General features: G+C 47.1%; 2 protein-coding genes across 5 annotated transcripts in view; both read left to right on the forward strand.

Moving 5' to 3' along the window:
- Positions 1 to 16,156, forward strand: part of PXN (paxillin) — a 71,085-nt gene that overhangs the window by 33,686 nt on the left and 21,243 nt on the right. For all 4 annotated transcript variants that reach the window (XM_060685148.2, XM_060685151.2, XM_087880542.1 and 1 more), the window contains 2 exons: positions 5,524 to 5,750; positions 15,387 to 15,484. In XM_060685148.2, coding sequence (XP_060541131.2) covers positions 5,524 to 5,750; positions 15,387 to 15,484 — 325 coding nt within the window. The remainder of the gene's footprint in view (positions 1 to 5,523; positions 5,751 to 15,386; positions 15,485 to 16,156) is intronic.
- LOC148111658 (uncharacterized) lies at positions 7,799 to 11,531 on the forward strand. The gene has a single exon (XM_087880549.1). It carries the CDS (start codon positions 8,495 to 8,497, stop codon positions 10,217 to 10,219), a length of 1,725 nt encoding a protein of 574 aa, XP_087736675.1. The 5' UTR covers positions 7,799 to 8,494; the 3' UTR covers positions 10,220 to 11,531.

Below are 16,156 nucleotides of genomic sequence, written 5' to 3' on the forward strand. Positions count from 1 at the left end.
AAACGTTTGCAAGGAAACAGCCAAGCTCAGTGAGCACCAAGGACCCCAAAGTCCTTTTCCTCCTTCTCCTTCTCCTCCTCCTCCTCCTCCTCCTCCTCCTCCTCCTCCTCCTCCTCCTCCTCCTCCTCCTCCTTCTCTCTGCAAAGCCCATTCCCTTCTAGCACTGATGATGTTACCTAGTAGGTTAATGAAACGTTTGCAAGGAAACAGCCAATCTCAGAGAGCATCAAGGACCCCACAGTCCTTTTCTTCCTCCTCCTCCTCCTTCCCGTCCCCTCCCCCTAATCCTCTTCCTCCTCTCTGCAAACCCCACTCCCTTCTAGCACTGATGATGTTACCTAGTTGGGTAATGAAAAGTCTGCAAGAAAAAGGCCAAGCTCAGGGAGCACCAAGAACCCCACAGTCCTCCTCCTCCTCCTCCTCTTCTTCCTCCTCCCCCTCCACCCCTCCTCCTAATCCTCCTCCTCCTCTCTGCAAACCCCACTCCCTTCTAGCACTGATAACATTATCTAGTTGGGTAATGAAAAGTCTGCAAGAAAAAGGCCAAGCTCAGAGAGCACCAAGGACCCCAAAGTCCTTTTCCTCCTCCTCCTCCTCCTCCTCCTCCTCCTCCCCCTCCCCCTCCCCCTCCCCCTCCCCCTCCCCCTCCCCCTCCCCCTCCCCCTCCTCCTCCCCCTCCCCCTCCTCCTCCTCGTGTCCCTGGGCCCTGTGATCCGCTTTTGGGACCTTCTGACAAGCAAAATCAACGGGGAAGTCAGATTCACTTAACAACCATATAACTAACTTTAACACGTGCTGTGATTCACTTAACAACCCCAGCTGGAAAGATCGTTAAAAACGGGCCAAAAACTCACCGAATAACTCTCTCGCTCCGCAACAGAAGTTTTGGGGGTCAATTGTGGCCCTAAGTCTAAAGACTACCTCTATTTGCATGTTATCCCTGACGGCGTTCTTTGAGCCCCCTTAGAAATTAATTTAGAAAACAGAAATCAAATTAAGAAATAAGAATACAAAGCGAAATTAGATATTAACATATTGGATATAAATGTAAATAACGGCCCTGCTAAGAAAACAGTTCATTATGAATATTTAAAAATAAAGAGAAAGAACGAACGGGAGGATAGAAGCTAAGAGGAAAGACAAAAGTTGAGGCAGAAAGTTATAAAATTGTATATATCTGTGGTTAGTATTGTATTTTAACGTCTGATCTGTGTGTGTTTTTGGGTTTTTGTTGTTTTTTTGTGTTGTTCGGTTCTAAAATGTAAAATACTCTATAAAAATTATTATTATTATTATTATTATTTATTTTTTTTTAAATTTGATTTATATGCCGCCCTTCTCCGGAGACTCAGGGCGGCTTACAATGCGCTAAGCAATAACCTTCATCCTTTTTGTATATTTTATACAAAGTCAGCTTATTGCCCCCACAAACTGGGTCCTCAATTTACCTACCTTAGAAAGGATGGAAGGCTGAGTCAACCTTGAGCCTTGGCGAGATTCGAACCTGCAGTAATTGCAGGCAGCTGGTCTTAATAACAGGGTGCTTTAGACCACTGTACTACCAAGGCTCTTGTAGATTAATTTTAATTTTATAGATTAAAAAAATAGAAATTAATTTACAAATTAGATACCGAATTCATCTCGTGCGGGCAAGAACCTTGGCCCTTGCAAGCTGTTTTGTTTGTGAATTTTTGCATATTTTGCTATAATTTTCTTGGTGAGAGAGAGAGCCAAAAGCCAGAATTTCCCTTTCCGCCAGTTTCTTTGTTCAGGCAGGGGAAAAAAGGAAGTGGAGGAAAATCATGCCAGGGTTAAAACCTGCCCCTTTGTGTGTGTGTGTGTTTGTGTATTGTGTATGTGTTGCCTGTACTCTGAACAAATAGCTTTACGATTAACCTAACCAGTTGTTATTCTCCACCCAGCGGCAGCTAAGTCTGCCTGTTTGATAACCAACGGAATGTAAAAAATGAATAATTACGGCTGAATTATTATTATTATTGTTGTTGTTTATAAAAGGATTTACCTCCGTTTTCCTCCTCCTGGGTATACACACACACACACACGTACTCCTCGACTTACAACCACAATTGAGCCCCAAATTTACGTCGCTGAGCGAGACGTTTGTTCATTTTGTCCCGTTTTACGCCCTTTCTTGCCAGAGTTGTTAAGTGAATCACTGCAAGGGTTAAGCTAGTAACATGGTTGTTAAGTGAATCTGGCTGCCCCCCCTCCGCCCCCCACCGACATGGCTTGTCAAAAGTCCAGGATATTGCAACGGTCGTAAATACGAGTCAGTTGCCAAGCATTTGTTAAGGGACTTACGACCGTTTTTCACACTTACGACCCCCGTAATTCCCCGTAATTCAAATATCTGAATTACGACAATTCAGACACTTGGTAACTGACTCACATTTATGACGGTCAGAGTGTCCCCGGGGGGGGGAGGGGTGTGTCACGTGATCCCCATTTTGCGACCTTCCGACAAGCAAACTCGACCGGGGGGTGGGGGGAAGCCAGATTCGCTTAACGACCGGGTTACCAACTCATCAGCTGCGAGCGATCCACTTAACGACGGTCGTACGATGGGGCAAACCTCACCGAACGCGCCTCTCACTTATTAGCAACAGAAACAGTTGGGCTCCATTGCGGTCGTAAGGTGAGGACTTCCTTTGGGAAATCCTTCCCTTCGGCACCCTTCGGTCAGAACTTGAAGAAGCTTCTTGGCCGGGAAGCAAAACATCTTCAGAAAGAAGGGGAAAAAAAATCCCCCAATCACATCCACTAAACCTTGGTAGTACAGTGGTTTAGAGCACCCTGTTATTAAGACCAGCTGCCTGCAATTACTGCAGGGTTCGAATCTCGCCAAGGCTCAAGGTTGACTCAGCCTTCCGTCCTTTCGAGGTAGGTAAAATGAGGACCCAGTTTGTGGGGGCAATAAGCTGACTTTGTATAAATATACAAAAGTAGGAAGGCTATTGCTTAGCGCATTGTAAGCCGCCCTGAGTCTCCGGAGAAGGGCGGCATATAAATCAAATTAAAAAAAATAAAAATAAACCAGTGTTTCTCAACCTTGGAAGCTTGAAGATGGGTGGACGGGATTCTGGGAGTTGAAGTCCACCCATCTTCAAGCTTCCAAGGTTGAGAAACACTGAGCCCAACGCTTCTCCAGCTCCAATTTACAAATGCAACAATTTACAAGGGCCGCTAACACTTCAATTAAATTAAATTAAATTCTTTTAATTTTCCAACGTTATAGGCAGATTCAACCATCAGTTTCAATGGGGAAAAATGCAAACCCGTCCTAAACCGAGCCCTGGCCCAAATGAAAACTTAGCTGGTCTGATAAGAGGGTTTCCCCTCCCCCACCCTCCATTGACCTCTTTTCGAATGCAAATCTCTTTTATCAACAAAAGCCAGCTAAAACTTCATGGCCTTGAAGGATCTCCTTTGTGCTGGAGGGGCCTAGTCTGCTCTTTGGAAGGCATCCCCAGGTCGAAGTTGATTGCATTTAGGACAATCATGTCAGGCGTATTCCGTATTCCGCTCCTTCCTAGCGCTGATGATGTTAGGTAGTTGGGTAATGAAACGTCTGCTGACGAAGTACCAAGCTCAGAGAGTACCAAGCCCCCCACTCCCAGTCCTTCTCCTCTCCTCCTTCTTCTCCTCCACCCCACAAACCCCATTCCCTTCTAGCACTGATGATGTTAGCTAGTTGGGTAATAAAACGTCTGCTGACGAAGTACCAAGCTCAGAGAGTACCAAGCCCCCCACTCCCAGTCCTTCTCCTCTCCTCCTTCTTCTCCTCCACCCCACAAACCCCATTTCCTTCTAGCACTGATGATGTTAGCTAGTTGGGTAATAAAACGTCTGCTGACGAAGTACCAAGCTCAGAGAGCACCAAGCCCCCCCCCTCCCAGTCCTTCTCCTCCCCTCCTTCTTCTCCTCCACCCCACAAACCCCATTTCCTTCTAGCGCTGATGATGTTAGCTAGTTGGGTAATAAAACGTCTGCTGATGAAGTACCAAGCTCAGAGAGCACCAAGCCCCCCCTCCCAGTCCTTCTCCTCCCCTCCTTCTTCTCCTCCATCCCACAAACCCCATTTCCTTCTAGCACTGATGATGTTAGCTAGTTGGGTAATAAAACGTCTGCTGATGAAGTACCAAGCTCAGAGAGCACCAAGCCCCCCCCGTCCTTCTCCTCCCCTCCTTCTCCTCCTCCACCCCACAAACCCCATTTCCTTCTAGCGCTGATGATGTTAGCTAGTTGGGTAATAAAACGTCTGCTGACGAAGTACCAAGCTCAGAGAGTACCAAGCCCCCCCCAGTCCTTCTCCTCTCCTCCTCAAACCCCATTTCCTTTTAGCACTGATGATGTTAGCTAGTTGGGTAATAAAATGTCTGCTAACAAACCACCAAGCTCACACAGCACCTAGGCCTCCCCAAACATTGTCCTCCCCCCCCAACTTTTCCATTCCACAAACCGCATTCCCTTCTAGCACTGATGATGTTAGCTAGTTGGGTAATAAAACGTCTGCCGACGAAGCACCAAGCTCAGAGAGCACCAAGGGCCCCACAGTTGTCCTTCACCACCTCCTCCTCCTCCTCTCTGCCTTTTAGCACTGATGGTGTTACCTAGTTGGGTAATAAAACGTCTGCTCACAAAGCACCAAGCTCAGAGAGTCCCCAGCAATTCCATTTTCGTCTGGCTTTCTCTACGACAAAATGAGCTAATCTCATCTTACCACCCGGTTTCTTCAGCCCTATTTTAGTATCTGATGGAAGAAGGGTGGGAAAGTTACAGCTCCAAAGCCCCCCCGGCCCTTCCACGTTGCAGTTTTCTTTCCTGCCTTTTCCGAAGGTATTGCGTGATTTTAGAAGAGACCAACGTCTCTCCTTTTAGGGAATGTGCAACCTGACTCAGCACGTCGAGGAAATCCGAATGAGGAATTTTGCAATTTGACCCTAACACGTTTCCGGAAGCGGAATGGCGGTTACCTGCAGCCCAGGTGAAACTCTCTGCACCTGGAAAGCAGGGGGAAGAGCCCCATCTTTTGCTAACCGATGATGTTTCTCTTCCTGGGTTTTCGGCCCGATTCAGAGATCTCCGTTTTCGCCCCGAGGATTGCTTGCGGCCATGTTTTGACTTGATTTCGCCGTGCCAAAACTTGTAATTAGCTGATTTCAGTCTTCAGTCGTCTCTGCCTCTCTCCAGTTCCTCTTGAGCAGGGCTGCGAGAGCTGAGCTGTCACACCCTTCTGCCTTTTTTTTTTTTTTTAGTGTACAAAGCACTTTTCTTTTCCTTTTTTTGGGGGGGGGGGGCAAGTGGTCTTTTGATCCACTCGAGATCCACCAATAATGATTTTTAACTATGGGACAAAAATCAGGGGCCTCGCTTAAACGCTTGAGTTGGAAACGTGGTTAAAGAGGGAAGGTAATTCTGTTGACGTCAATCCCAGCAACTTTTTTTTTTCTCCTTTGCTTGTGGCTTTCCCCCTCCCATTTGCCCCCCCCCCTCCCCACACAGACGCCTTGCTGGCAGATCTGGAATCCACTACCTCCCATATCTCCAAACGGCCGGTGTTTCTGTCGGAGGAAACCTCGTATTCCTATCCAACTGGAAATCACACCTACCAAGAAGTTTCTCTGCCTCCGCCGGTACCACCTCCACCTACCACCGAGGCCTTGAACGGGACCGTCAGCATCTCTTTGGAGCAATGGAACCCCGTCCTTCCGAGAAATCCTCCCCAACAGGTAATTCGACGATTCTTTTTGACTTTGGGTTAAAAAGATGTTATCGTGGTTATCGGCGTCCAGTGAACAGAGTTTGCCAATCAGGAGATGAGAGTTAGGAGAACGTCATTGGATTTTTCTAAAGTTATACTTTAGGGACGCGGGTGGCTCAGTGGCTAAGACGCTGAGATTGTCGATCGAAAGGTTGGCAGTTCAGCGGTTCGAATCCCTAGCGCCGCGTAACGGGGTGAGCTCCCGTGACTTGTCCCAGCTTCTGCCAACCTAGCAGTTCGAAAGCAGGTAAAAAATGCAAGTAGAAAAATAGGGACCACCTTTGGTGGGAAGGGAACAGCGTTCCGTGCGCCTTTGGCGTTGAGTCATGCCAGCCACGTGACCACGGAGGCGTCTTTGGACAGCGCTGGCTCTTCGGCTTTGAAACGGACATGCCCCCTAGAGTTGGGAACAACTAGTACAAATGTGCGAGGGGAACCTTTACCTTTAAAAAGATGTTAGCATGGTCATCGGCAGTGGTGCAGCCAGTGAACAGAGTTTGCCAATCAGGAGATGAGAGGTCTTCAGTTATGAGATCATAATTGGCTTTTTCTAAAGTTATTCTTTGGGATCCTGTCGCAATGATCATCTTTGCAAGGACATAAATTGAGGCAAGAGTCAGTCGTGCTGTGGCCGCTGTTTGAAAAGGGTTCCTTTATTTGTAGACCAGAGATTTAGAATAACAAGAGTTGGAAGGGACCTTGGAGGTCTTCTAGTCCAACCCCCTGCTTAGGCAGGAAACCCTACACCACTTCAGACAAATGGTTATCCAATCTCTTCTTAAAAACTTCCAGTGTTGGAGCATTCACAACTTCTGGAGGCAAGGAGTTCCACAGGTTAATAGTTCTCACTGTCAGGAAATTTCTCCTTAGTTCTAAGTTGCTTCTCTCCTTGATGAGTTTCCACCCGTCGCTTCTTGTCCTGCCTTCCGACCAAAACAAGACTCATTCCCACCATCCTCGTCAAACAAACTATCCAGCAAGGCTGCATTGCTGTATTCTTCTCCTTTTTGAGTCTGTGCTGAGAGAGAATCCAAGGAATGGGTTAAACTTTTTTTGCCTCCTTCCATTCCCAAGACCAGGGGTGGGTTCTAAATTTTTTTTTACTACCAGTTCTGTGGGCGTGACTTATTTTGTGGGCGTGGCTTGGAGGTCATGTGACTGGATGGGCATGGCTAGCTGGTCATGTGACTGGGTGGCCATGGTGATAAGATCGGGCAAAAAACGTAAAATGTGAGGACAGTCGTAAGTTCGAGGACCGGTCAAAAGTGCGAGGACCAGTCAAAAATAACTTTTTCAGCCCTCTGAGTAGTCCATATGCACAAAAGGACTACCCAGAGGGTTGAAAAAAGTCATTTCTGACAGGTCCTCGCACTTATGACTGGTCCTCACACTTATGACCATCCTCACATTTATGCCCGTGCAGCATTCTTAACAACCATGTCACTCATTTCACAACTGCTTCTCTTCACCATGGTGATAAGATAGGGCAAAAAAACGTAAAATGGGAGGACCGTCGTAAGTTCGAGGACTGGTCAAAAGTGCGAGGACCACTCAAAAATAACCTTTTCAGCCCTCTGAGTAGTCCATATGCACAAAAGGACTACCCAGAGGGCTGAAAAAAGTGATTTCTGACAGGTCCTCGCACTTTTGACCGGTCTTCGCACTTATGACTGGTCATCATTTATGCCCATTGTAGCATTCTTAACAACTGTGTCACTTCTTCCATTCCCAAGACCCTCCTCAAACAAACTATCCAGCAAAGCTGCATTTCTGTACTCTTCTCCTTTGTGAGTCTGTGCTGGGAGAGAATCCTAGGAATGGGTTAAACTTTTGCTGCCTCCTTCCATTCCCAAGACCCTCCTCAAACAAACTATCCTGCAAAGCTGCATTTCTTCTCCTTTTTAGTCTGTGCTGGGAGAGATTCCAAGGAATGGGTTAAACTTTTGTTGCCTCCTTCCATTCCTCCTCAAACAAACTATCCTGCAAAGCTGCATTTCTTCTCCTTTGTGAGTCTGTGCTGGGAGAGACTCCAAGGAATGGGTTAAACTTTTGCTGCCTCCTTCCATTCCCAAGACCCTCCTCAAACTAACTATCCTGCAAAGCTGCATTTCTTCTCCTTTTTGAGTCTGTGCTGGGAGAGACTCCAAGGAATGGGTTAAACTTTTGCTGCCTCCTTCCATTCCCAAGACCCTCCTCAAACAAACTATCCAGCAAGGCTGCATTGCTGTATATTTCTCCTTTTTGAGTCTGTGTGTGCTGAGAGAGAAAATCCAAGGAATGGGTTAAACTTTTCTCTGCCTTCCTGCTCGTCAGACTGAGTCATTCAAGCCGAGCCACGCCTCTCCTGTGTCGACTTCCCCTTTTGCTGATTCTTTCCAACTGAGGCCTTCAGCAAGGATAGACGCCTTTGTCCTCTGCTCCTCCTCCTCCTCCTCTGGATCCTTCCACCCTGAGAAGAGAGAATTTGAAGGACCCCCCCCCCATTTTCCCTCTCCCCCACTTCTACAAGCAGGAGGCCGAGCCCCAGCAAGCGTCCCTTTCTCCTTGGAAAGCCTTTTGAGGTCCCTTTTGGAACATTGCGCAGTCCTTGCAAAAAAAGGGAGATTCGGAAAGGATTTGAGTCACTGCCCGGGTTTTTCCGGCGCATACTCCTGCAAACAAGCCACATTTCCAACCCACAGAGACCACGTCTGCTTTCTCCGAGCCTGGAAAATGGAGCCGACCGCAGCGGGAGACAACCACGAGGAAAACGTGAGTGGGGAAGAACTGACTTTACCGGCCCCCAAGCCCCGGGTTTTAAAGAAACGCGCCTCTGCCAAGCCCAACTTGGCTATTAGAGGAGCTGCGGCCAGAATTAAGGCGAAGGCATTGCTCTCCTCCAGAAAGGCCACCAAGGCCGAGGATTCCTCCGCCCAAAGCCGCCCGAAGGCCTTAGACAGAGACATTGTTGCCAACGCAGAAAGGGAGGCGGTGCGAGAGAGCCCCCCGGTGGACGAACCTAACAGTTCCCGCGCTTCTCAACCGTCACAACCTCTAACAAAAGAGGTCCGTCAGGCGACTGGCCTGACTTGGTCGCCGGATGGCGCCGGAGAACAACTTTCTCAGCCCGAGTTAGAACCCGATGAGCTCATGTCCCTTCCTTCTGTTTCAAATCTACTCCCATCCGAAAGCCCTTGGGAGGAGCCGGCTCCTAAGAGGGCAAAGCCGACCCCAGAGGCTACCTTCACTCCTACAGCGGCGGGACTCCGCCCGAAGGAGGCGCAGGAGCCGGAAATCTCCCCACGAATGAGGCTGATCATCTCACAGGCTATCGCTCAGGGCATTGCCGCGGGCATGCAACAGAACCGACCGGCAGCCTCTCCAGCCCCTGAGAACCCTGTACCCCAGGGGCAGCCTCCTGCGCCCGATAATACAAGGGACTTACCCGTCACAGGGCTCTTCCGCCCTGCCTTGTTTAAGTCACTTCTCTACAAAGCCAAGACCACAGCCCGGCTGGGAATGGACCCAGCCGAGTCAGATCCGGCTTTGGGCTTATCTGACCCCAATAATTTGTTGTTCTCAGAGCCTGCCACCGATAACGAGGAGATCCCCTCCCCGAAATTGTTCCTGGATGTTGTCCAGCGACAATGGGCCGTACCAGGGGGATATCCAGCCGCAAGCTCGATTGACAAGCGTTTGTACAATGTGGCCCCAAATCTCTCTGAGGCACTACAAATGCCATCAATCGATGCGCCCGTGGCAGCCTTAGCCTCCTCCACCATGATGTCCAATGACGCGGAGGACGCTTTAAATCCAGAAGACAGGAGGGCGGAGCTGACACTCCGCAAAGTCCACAATTCGGCTGCCTGGTCGGTTAAGTCGGCTACGGCTGCTTCCTTCTTCAATAGAACGTCCTTGCTCTGGCTCAAACAGCTGCAAGACAGAATCCCAGCCACCGACGTCCGCAGTCACCAGGACCTCAACAAGCTGATAGCAGCAGCAGAATTCTCTGCCGATGCCACCCTGAACACGGCCAGATTCGCTTCCAGGGCCATTGCCTCCGCCGTGACGGCCCGACGACTGCTGTGGCTCCGTCACTGGCAGGCAGACATGAAGTCCAAGTGGAAGTTGGCTTCTGCCCCCTTCAAAGGCGATAAGCTGTTCGGAGAGGCCTTAGAGCCTATCCTCATAGAGACCAAGGACAAAAAGAAAATCCTGCCCTCGGTGTCCAGACGTTCCGAACATCGAGCCGCGAACTACTTTCGGAAGCCAAACTTCAGACCAGGCGATGCCGCACACAACTTCTCCCAACCACAGAGGGCATACTTCCAGCATCAGGATCGCCAATCGGATAGGCCCAACTTCCGAGACAACAACAGACAGCAGCAGTTCCAGGCCAAACGGCCATTTCGAGGCGGAGGCGGAGGAGGTCGTCCTTTCCAGCACACCTCCAGATAACTTCAAATCCAACCCTCCCATTGGTGGCTGGCTAAGCCTCTTCGCGGCTCAATGGGAGGAAACGACCGCAGGGGCGTAAGTCCTAAACGCCATCCGACTAGGCTTCGCTCTCGACTTTCTCTCTATGTCCCCAAGGTTCTTTATTCACTGCCCCGTCTCAAAAAAACGGAACAAAAAGATCCCACTTGGAAGTTGCAATCCAACACCTCTCCCTCATGCAAGAAGCCGGGCACTTGGGGCACTGGGCGGGATGGCATCTTCTATCTCTGCCAGCTGAACATTTCTGGGGAACATCCAATGTACAGGCGGACTGGCTCAGCCGAGCAGCAGTCAACCCCGCAGAATGGCGCCTGCACCCCGAGCTGTTCAGGACACTGTCCAAAAGGTTTGGCTCTCCAACCCAGCACCTGTTCGCCACCCCGCCAAACAGCCAGCTACCCAAGTTCTACGCCCGGTTCGCCACAACAGGGGCGGAAGAGGTCAACGCGCTCCACATTCCATGGCCCCTGCGGGCTGCTCTACGCCTTTCCTCCCGCTTCCCCTCATCCGAGGGGTAATTGGGAAAGTGCTGGCGGAGAGAGTGGAGAGCCTACTCTTGTCTCCTCACTGGCCCAGAAGGCCATGGCTTACCCATCTAGTCAACTTAATCAGTGTCCAGATCCTGGAGGATCCTGCCAGACAAACGGAGATGAGCACCGCCCCCTAGAGTCGGGAACGACTAGCACATACGTGCGAGGGGAACCTTTTACCTTTTTTAATCCCATGTACTTCCTTTTCCTGTCTCTCTCTCCCTCTCTCTCTCTCTCTCTCTCTCTCTCCCCCCCCCTCCCCTTTTTGAACTGCCTGGGCATGTCTTTGAATGCGAGTCAACTTATTTTTTTCCTTCCTTGCCAAAAGACCAGGTGTGGTCCCTAGTGAAAAGCTGCACGTGGGAGATGGACTTTTGCTCTGCTGAAGCGACACATTTGGGTGATCACGAGCGTGATCAGAGGAAGGATCATTCGAAAGGAGATGCCCCCCTCCTCTCTTCATCCACATCTCCGAAAACCCCCATCCCTACAAAGGTTAGGGGCCCAGGCTTAGTTTCTGATACTCAGATAGAACTGTTTCTGATTCAGCAGGGGGTTGGGCTAAATGACCTCCAGGGTCCCTTCCAACTCTGTTACTGGATTGTCCTGAGTTGGATGTCGGTAGGGATTCTCTAAAGAGAAAGGAAGAGGAGAGGAAAGGTGTACATAGAATAGAATAGAATAGAATAGAATAGAATAGAATAGAATAGAATAGAATAGAATAGAATAGAATAGAATAGAATAGAATTACAAAAAAAATTACAAAAAATAAAAAAAATTACAAAAAATAAAAAATAGAAAAAAAATAAATAAAAAATAGAAAAATAGAAAAAAAATTCTTTTTTTTTGGCCAAGTGTGATTGGACGCACAAGGACTTGGTTTTTGCTGCATGCGCTCTCAGTGTACATCAAATTCTCTTGTCTGACGGATGTTGTTAACAAGGGTCCTAGTTTCTAATGATCAGAAAGTGAAAGGTACCCAAAGAGCTGTCAGAGACTTATTGTTGCTTATCCAGAGGACGTGAACAATCACTCTTGTCTACAGAGCTTCAGCAGGTCCATTCTTATGTTTAAAACAACCAAGAAAACATATTTCGCTCACGTGGGACAACACAATTGCAAGAAGACAAACTAGAGAGCGCCTTTCCAAATGTTGAAATTGCGTTAAGAATTTTTTTTGTGTGTGTGTTAACATTAATGCTCACCAACTGCACAGCAGAGAGGTCTTTCCCACAACTGAAATGTGAGAAAACCCAGAGAGATCAGTTGTGGTTCCAGAAAGACTTGCCTCGCTGTGTGTATTAAACATTTGAAAGGGTTTTAATAACGTGCATTCATATTAGAAGTATATAAGTTGCATAATTACTCTGTGTGTCATGTGATAGTTAAATATATATCTATATATATCAAAATATGGCTAATTGTGAAATGCTAGAACTAAATAACAGGTGATTTGATATTTTGATGTAAACGTGTCTTCATAGTAGAATCTCAAGGATGGGAAATACGAACAGAGAGGTATGAAGAAAAAATTTAAGTTTTTAATTGGAAGATTAGAAAACGAAAGAATGTTTTGTAAAAAAAAAATGTGTAATAGAGAATAGAAAATAAATCTTTGCATATTATAGGGACAGGAGGGGAAAAAAAGCTAAAATAGAGATAGAAATTAGAGGGCAACTGGTGTATAAATATACCAATATATTCAGTGGTGAAATTCAATTTTTTTTACTACGTGTTCTGCGGGTATGGCTTGGTGGGCGTGGCAGGGGAAGGATATTGCAAAATCTCCATTCCCACCCCACTCCTGGGGGAAGGATATTGCAAAATCTCCATTCCCACCCCACTCCTGGGGGAAGGATATTGCAAAATCTCCACTCCCACCCCACTCCAGCTAGAGTTGTTATTTGCCAGTTCTCCGAACTACGCAAAACTTCTGCAACTGCTTCTCCAGAACCTGCTGGATTTCACCCCTGAATATATTAAGATATATGGAAGAGTAAGAGTAAGAAGAAGGTTTAGAACTGAAGTTAAAGGATATGCCCAAATAATATGACACAATGAAAATGAAAAGTTATAATTGTGTATAATAATATGATGTTTATTTTTATTGAAGTGTATGTAACTCGGGTATCACACCATTCACACATCGATATATATAAATAATACCGTGTTTCCCCAAAAATAAGACCCTGTCTTATATTTTTTTTGAACCCTGAAATAAGCACTTGGCCTTACTGCCCAATACACTCAAAAGCCCGATTGGATTTATTATCAGGGGACGTCTTATTTTGGGGGAAACAAGGTATAAAATAAAATTAAAAAAAAAACTTGGATTGAAGAAAAACAAATTGAAGCAGATGTTCTGAGAAGTATTAATTTCGAGGGTGTTTTCGGTGGTTTTGCGAAAATAAAATGTAGAAAAAAATGCTTTCCAAGTCAAGACAATTGGAACTTTGATGCATTAAACTTGTGAAACATTAAAATGGATGTTGTATTGCATTTTTTTGTCAAACTTTTAGGTAGCCTAAACTTGGCTTGGTGGTGGTGGTGGGGGGGTGTAATATGACTGATGAGCGTGGCCAACTTTTTTTTTTTTTTTAACTTTTAAAACCATTTTTTCTACAACCTCATCGGCTGAAGAGGTTGTAAAAAAAAATGCTTTTAAAGCCTCTGACGATCCCAGCTGACTTGCCTGATCGGCAGAGGCTTTTTTTTTTCCTTTTAAAAACATTTTTTTCCATAACCTCTTCGGCTGAAGAGGTTGTAGAAAAAATGCTTTTAAAAGCCTCTGACGATCCCAGCTGAGCCGTGGGATCATCAGAGTTTTTTTTTTTTTTTTTTTTAACTTTTAAAAGCATTTTTTCGGCTGAAGAGGTTGTAGAAAAAATGCTTTTAAAAATTAAAAAAAAAGCCTCTGATGATTGCGCGGCTCAGCTGGGCAATTGAGGGGGGGGAGGGATTTTTGCTACCGGTTCTCCGAACCACCCGCCTCCATCGCTACCCGGATCGGGCGATCCGGTCCGAACCGGGAGCATTTCACCCCTGCACCAGTGAGCCTTAATCCGCCACTGAACCCATACCCTAGAGAGGAAATGGCACCCCTTGGACGCCAGGAGGGCCCTCCACATCTATATCAAGAGGACAGCTTCCTTTCGGAGATCGGAGTCCCTGTTTGTGTCGTGCCAACCTTCCAAGTTGGGTAATAAAGTCACAGCATTAACAATAGGCCGGTGGGTACGGTCGTGCATCGCCAAATCATATTCCGTTGCTCCGTCGAGTGACACCCTATTCCACTAGAAGTGCGGCCACTACAGGCCTCCATTGAGGAGATATGCAGAGTAGTGACATGGTCTTCCCCATCCCCGTTTTTACGACCTCATAAGATGGATGCCTTCGCTTCCGCTGATTCGCTTAACGACTGCATGATTCCTTTTAACAACTTTAGTTTTATCGATCAGCCCATAGGCCATATCAAAATACACATTACTAAAATCCTATTAAAAACAACGTAAAATGGAATTGGGAGTAAAATACAATTTAAAATGAAATTGGAATAAAACACAATAATTTACTATGGAGAGAAATGAAGATCAAATGGAGCGGTGCGACAGCCTAAAGGGGAAGCTCTCGCCTCACAAATCAGGAGGCTGTGAGTTCGATCCTAGGTAGAGGCAGATATTTTTCTGCCTGGGCACAATGAGGATATACCTGCTGAACTAAACTCCGTAGTGGCGACAGGAAGGGCATCCGGCCAGTAAAAAAAAACTCAGCTCTATCCAGTTGCCCAGACTCCACCCTGCAAGGCATTATGGGGTTATTAAAAGGAGATGACTAAATGAACTGTTGTAAGTTGAGGACTATCTGTAAAATCCACAGAAGAGAGGAGGTGAAAACGTGAGTTGTGTTTCCGGAAAGGACAATCGTGAACACAGATTTTAATTGTTTGCTCTGTATCCTGTTTGTTTCCCGTTTCGGAATTTCCATCCAGCATGTCTACTAAAGAGAAGCTAGTTTTCATAAATGATCTGCGTTTCCCTCCCACTCTCTTTTTTAAAAAACCACACAGAAAATCCTCCACTTAGGACCGCAATTGAGCCCAGCATTTATGTCGCTAAACGAGACATTTGCGACGGCAGTTTCGCCCCCATTTTTACGGCCCTTCCTTGCCACAGTTCAGGTAAATCACTGCCGTTGCTCAGTTAGTAACTCGGCTGCTAAGTGAATCTGGCTTCTCCGTTGACTTGGTCGTGAAAGGGGATCACCCGACACCCCCCCCGGGACGTTGCAACCGTCATAAGTATGAGACCGTTGCCAAGCATCTGAATTTTCACCCCATGAACCATGGGGATGCTGCCAACGGTCGTTAAGTGTGAAAAACGTCCGTCACGAGTCACTGGTTTTTTTTTTTCCCAGTGATGACGTAACTTTGAACGGTCCCTAAGTTTAGCAAAAGAAATGTTGGGGTCGTAGGTCGAGGACTTACCTTTTATAGCTGCCACAGATTTTTTTTTTTTTTTGTAGCGCAGGTCGAGTTTGGTCTTCTGGTAGAAATGTTGATATGTTTATTTAACCTATTTAAATAAAATTCGTTTTTACAGCCGCCGTCTCAATCTCCTATGTATAGTGCCAGTGCCTCGGTGCCCAGAGAGTGTGCCATCTCTCCTTCGCGTGCCAACGACGAGGAACACGTCTATAGGTATTCTATTTCCCCCCCACACTTTTATTAGAATAACAGAGTCGGAAAGGACCTCAGAGGTCATCTAGTCCAACCCCCTGCTTAAGTAGGATGCCCTACACCAGTGTTTCTCAACCTTGGAAGCTTGAAGATGGGTGCTGGCTGGGGGATTCTGGGAGTTGAAGTCCACCCATCTTCAAGCTTCCAAGGTTGAGAAACACTGGTGTAGGGCATCCTACTTAAGCACGGGGTTGGACTAGATGACCCTTCCATGGACAAATGGTTTGTCCAATCTCTTAAAAGCCTCCAGGGATGGAGCATCCACAACTTCTGGTGGCAAGCTGTTCCGCTGGTTAATGGTTCTCACTGCTGGGAAATTTTCTTTTTATTTCTGGGTTAAATCTCTCCTTGATCAGTTTCCATCCCTTGTTTCTTGTATTATCTAGCTTTTTCAGCCCCTGGGGTCAGGATGGGGTGGGAAGGGAGGAAAGGTGGAAGAAGGAAGGAAGGATGGGTGCAGGGAGGGAGGAAGGAAGAAAAGGTGGAGGGAGGGAGGGAGGAAGGAAGGAAAAGTGGAAGGAAGAAGAAGGGTGGAAGGAAGGAGAGAAGAAGGGTGGAGGGAGGGAAGAAGGGAAGAAGTGGAAGAAGGAAGGAAGGGTGGAAGGAAGGAGGGAAGAAGGGTGGAGGGAGGGA

This window comes from Pantherophis guttatus, chromosome 17, assembly GCF_059756535.1.
Source record: "Pantherophis guttatus breed Tessera chromosome 17, ASM5975653v1, whole genome shotgun sequence".
NCBI lineage: Eukaryota > Metazoa > Chordata > Lepidosauria > Squamata > Colubridae > Pantherophis > Pantherophis guttatus.